Genomic DNA, 3,421 nt, shown 5'->3' with positions numbered 1-3,421 from the left:
AATCGCTTTGGAAAACACTAACACGCTTAAGGTGGTAGTTAACGTTAGGGATAAGGTTATGGTCAGGGCTGTAGTACACGGCTGGAATGCGTGTTACCGTGGGAGCGTTATTCTATTCAATTTCATCCACAATTTGGTGCGTAGCATAGGAACGCGGAAGGCCACCTTTCCATAGAACACCTCGGGATGTGACAAATCTTTGGTATATTACGCGTCATGAGTAAGAACGGGCTTGGAGTTGATCACTTTTTTTGGGACATTCAGTGCACATCAACCAAAGTTAAAGCTAACACAAACAACACTGTGGAGATGGGTCTTTTTCTGTCAAATTTGGAAACAACTGTTCAACTTTCTTGATGAGTTCCTTGACCTGTTTAGAGTCTTTGGAGGTGTTCTTGAATACATGGTAACGATTGCCACAAGTTTCCAATATTTCCTTGAGGTGACTTTGTGGAACAATGAACTCGTTGAGGTTACATTTAATATTTTCCCCATGTGTAAACAGGACGATTGTTTTTTCTCTGATTCTCCAGCCAAGAAGTTTCTCCAGGTTCTCTAATATTCCTCTTTCGCCCTCTGTGAACCTGCCGAGCTGTATCACAAGTAACACCACACACTGCCCTGGCTGACAGTACAACTTACACTCATTCAGCTGTGCCTCTTGCATGGATTTGTTTTCATGACAGAAATCCGGGGTGTCAACCAGTCTAATCTGTTTTCCACTCCCAACCTTCATCATTCTGGTCTCACACTTGGTGGTTACTGGTGTTGAGCTTGGATAGGATTTAAATGGGGTTGAATCCTGCTGGCTATTCCCAATTGTCAGGGATGGAAGCATTGGCTGCAGGGAGTTCTCTGCAGCCAGGATTGTGTTTGCTGAAGCGCTCTTTCCAGTCCCACCTTTTCCCAGCAGAACTATGTTAAACACAGCATCTAACGAACTGTGGGCACTGCCACCTGGAAGATGTAAAACAGGAATTGAGTTAATTTCTCAGTTCCCAACTGTTCCTCTATGTGGCATCAGGCATTATGTACACTTTGAAGGTAAGACATCTAATCATTGTTTTACCTTTGTTTTTTTAACTGGATGCATTTATTGTGTCATAACTTCTAAGGTATACTAATATTATGCTCAGGTGCAAAAAAGATTCTTTGTGAGTTAAAGGAGCATAGCGAATAGACACCTGAGGAAACATGTGCAATGAATGCTGTTCATTTAGACATGTTCAGGGATTTTTCAACCGCATGGATAGTCTGTATGTATTTTTATAACCTTTCATAATATTTACACTGAGATGTTTGGAGAGTCTGGGATATGGGGTATGTAATAGATAATCTATTTTCATAATTACTTCTCTTCTGAAACCTGTTAAGATTACTATGAAAACACCTGGTTCTACGAAAAACATACAAAAAATAAATATATAAATAAATATATAAATGAATAAATTAAAAATTTTACCTGACCTGTCTGGCAGTGCAGCAATCAGAATGGATTTACTTTGAGAAGTGAACCATGGCTTTTGCTATAATGGTCCACTAGATAGTCATATTTTATTAGGATTTTTTATTTGGAGTTATTACAGTAACAGTAGACAAGACCAGGGAATGGAAAAGGAACATAAGAAAGACAGCAAAGTTGGGGAGAAAGTTAACAGAAGGAGAGGGATTCTTATATGGAGTGGCATTAATACAACCAGGGAGTGGTGCTGGGGTCATGGTAGAGCTGTTCATCAACGTAGAGCCGGTCCATTGTGATGACAGGAGGGGAGCACGTTTGGATGAACCTGCGTCTGAATGAACAAGAAACTGTTCTTGATGTTGTGATGACCTTCTGTCAAGATTAGTAGGAAAAAAGGGAAAACGAAGCAGTGGATGATAACTGATCAAATGTAAAACTCAGTGGACCAGATAGGGATGAAGCTGAAGAGGGCAGACTGAGCCAGGCAGAAGAGTGAAGAGAGAAAAAACTGATATGATATGATAATATTTAAGGAGTATGATTTGGATAGCTAGCTACTGACACTGTGGATACAACATAGAATTAGTATACCTGCAAGGCTTTTAACACACAAAGAGCCCTGATCGTCAATTCTCTCCCTGATACACAGGATATCATTGTAGATCAAATAGAGAAAATGAAAATAGCTGATGGAGGAGACTAAACACTTGATGTCTACAGTGTAGCTTTGCCTGAAAAGGTTTGGCCAGCCAAAAACCAGAAATTTTACCTGAAATTAATAATAAAAAAAAAAATCAACTATAATGGCGTAATTATAGCGGTAATCATTTAGCATTTTCTAAGATTATTCTAATATTTAATACATAAATAAATAAATAAATAAATAAATAAATAAATAACAGAAGAATCTGCATTCTAATATATACTTACCTGTTCTCTGAAGGTCATTGTAAGAATGGAAGTCATTTCTGAAAAGATAACAGTAATCACTATGACTGTACACAAAAATATAAATACCAGCTTATCTCAAAATTAGAGTATGGAAATTTTTTTTACCTTTTGCGTTCCAACTCATGTTTCCTTCTTTGCACAATTTTGTGGCTGTAGTTTTTGTAGTCAAACTGAAATGACTGATGGTTTGAAGACCAGTTCATAAATACTGAAACCATTTTTTTCAGAATAACCGACTTGACGTTGAACACTTCGTCTACATAACTGAGTAAATCATGGTTTTCTTGTTTTTCTAAGATGACAACTAAATTTTCTGTGACATTTTCTTCAAAGATATCTTTAAATGCAATGATTTGATTCTCCACTTTTTCTTTAGATGTGCTTTCTGACTCTATTGCCAGTATGAATAAATGAGGGCCAGGATATGAAAGTGCCATGAAGTCAATAATCTTCTGGTCTGGATTCATACATTCATCATCAAAGAATTTAGGAGCACTGATGATCCTGAATGAATTATCTTCTTTCAATTCACAGTAAGGTGAAGGCTTCCCAAAAGTACAGTGACCTTGGAGGAATGTACTTTCGATCTTGCTCATGAAATCAGACTTTTCTCCAAACAAAGCGATAGTAAACTTGCCAGAATTTTCTGTGGAAGCAAAAGCAATAATAACTTTCAGAAACAATCTGCTTTATTTTATAATAATTTATAATATAAAATCATTCACATATATCTGTGGCATTAAACATAACTAAAAACAAAAAAGCAGTTTCACAGAACAAAAGGGTTGGGCAACTGCTGTGCTAAGACTCTGTTTTTGATTGCACTATTATTCTCCAACAGGCTGGCTGCTTTGCAGCATGTCTCTCTATCTCAGTGGTTCCCAAACTGTTTTTGCTAGGCCCTCCTTTGTTTTACAAGAAAAATGTTCGCACCCCCCTACTGACCGCGCGTGCACGCACACGCACAAACACATGGGGCAGGGATAGCTCAGTAGGTGGAGTGGTGGC

General features: G+C 37.9%; 1 protein-coding gene across 1 annotated transcript; it reads right to left on the bottom strand.

The window, feature by feature from the left end:
- Positions 1 to 286: 286 nt before the first annotated feature.
- LOC146665653 (uncharacterized) lies at positions 287 to 3,045 on the bottom strand. Its single transcript, XM_085411181.1, has 4 exons — positions 2,519 to 3,045; positions 2,393 to 2,430; positions 1,698 to 1,793; positions 287 to 957 (listed from the first exon to the last, which is right to left on the bottom strand). Exons 1-4 carry the CDS (start codon positions 3,007 to 3,009, stop codon positions 287 to 289), a joined length of 1,296 nt encoding a protein of 431 aa, XP_085267307.1. The 5' UTR covers positions 3,010 to 3,045.
- Between the last annotated feature and the right edge of the window lie 376 nt (positions 3,046 to 3,421).

Source organism: Rhamphochromis longiceps, linkage group LG7 (assembly GCF_057381845.1).
Source record: "Rhamphochromis longiceps isolate RC_006_pf linkage group LG7, R_longiceps_female_GT1.1, whole genome shotgun sequence".
Classification (NCBI taxonomy): domain Eukaryota; kingdom Metazoa; phylum Chordata; class Actinopteri; order Cichliformes; family Cichlidae; genus Rhamphochromis; species Rhamphochromis longiceps.
The sequence above is the reverse complement of the archived record's forward strand: the minus strand, read 5'-3'. Positions and strand labels throughout refer to the sequence as shown.

Coding starts and splice junctions, on each gene's coding strand:
- LOC146665653 (XM_085411181.1), bottom strand. CDS start 3,009: ATGAGCAAGATCGAAAGTACATTCCTCCAAGGTCACTGTACTTTTGGG. Junction 2,431..2,518: donor CATGAGTTGGAACGCAAAAG/GTAAAAAAAATT, acceptor TTATCTTTTCAG/AAATGACTTCCATTCTTACA. Junction 1,794..2,392: donor CAATGACCTTCAGAGAACAG/GTAAGTATATAT, acceptor TTGTTCATTCAG/ACGCAGGTTCATCCAAACGT.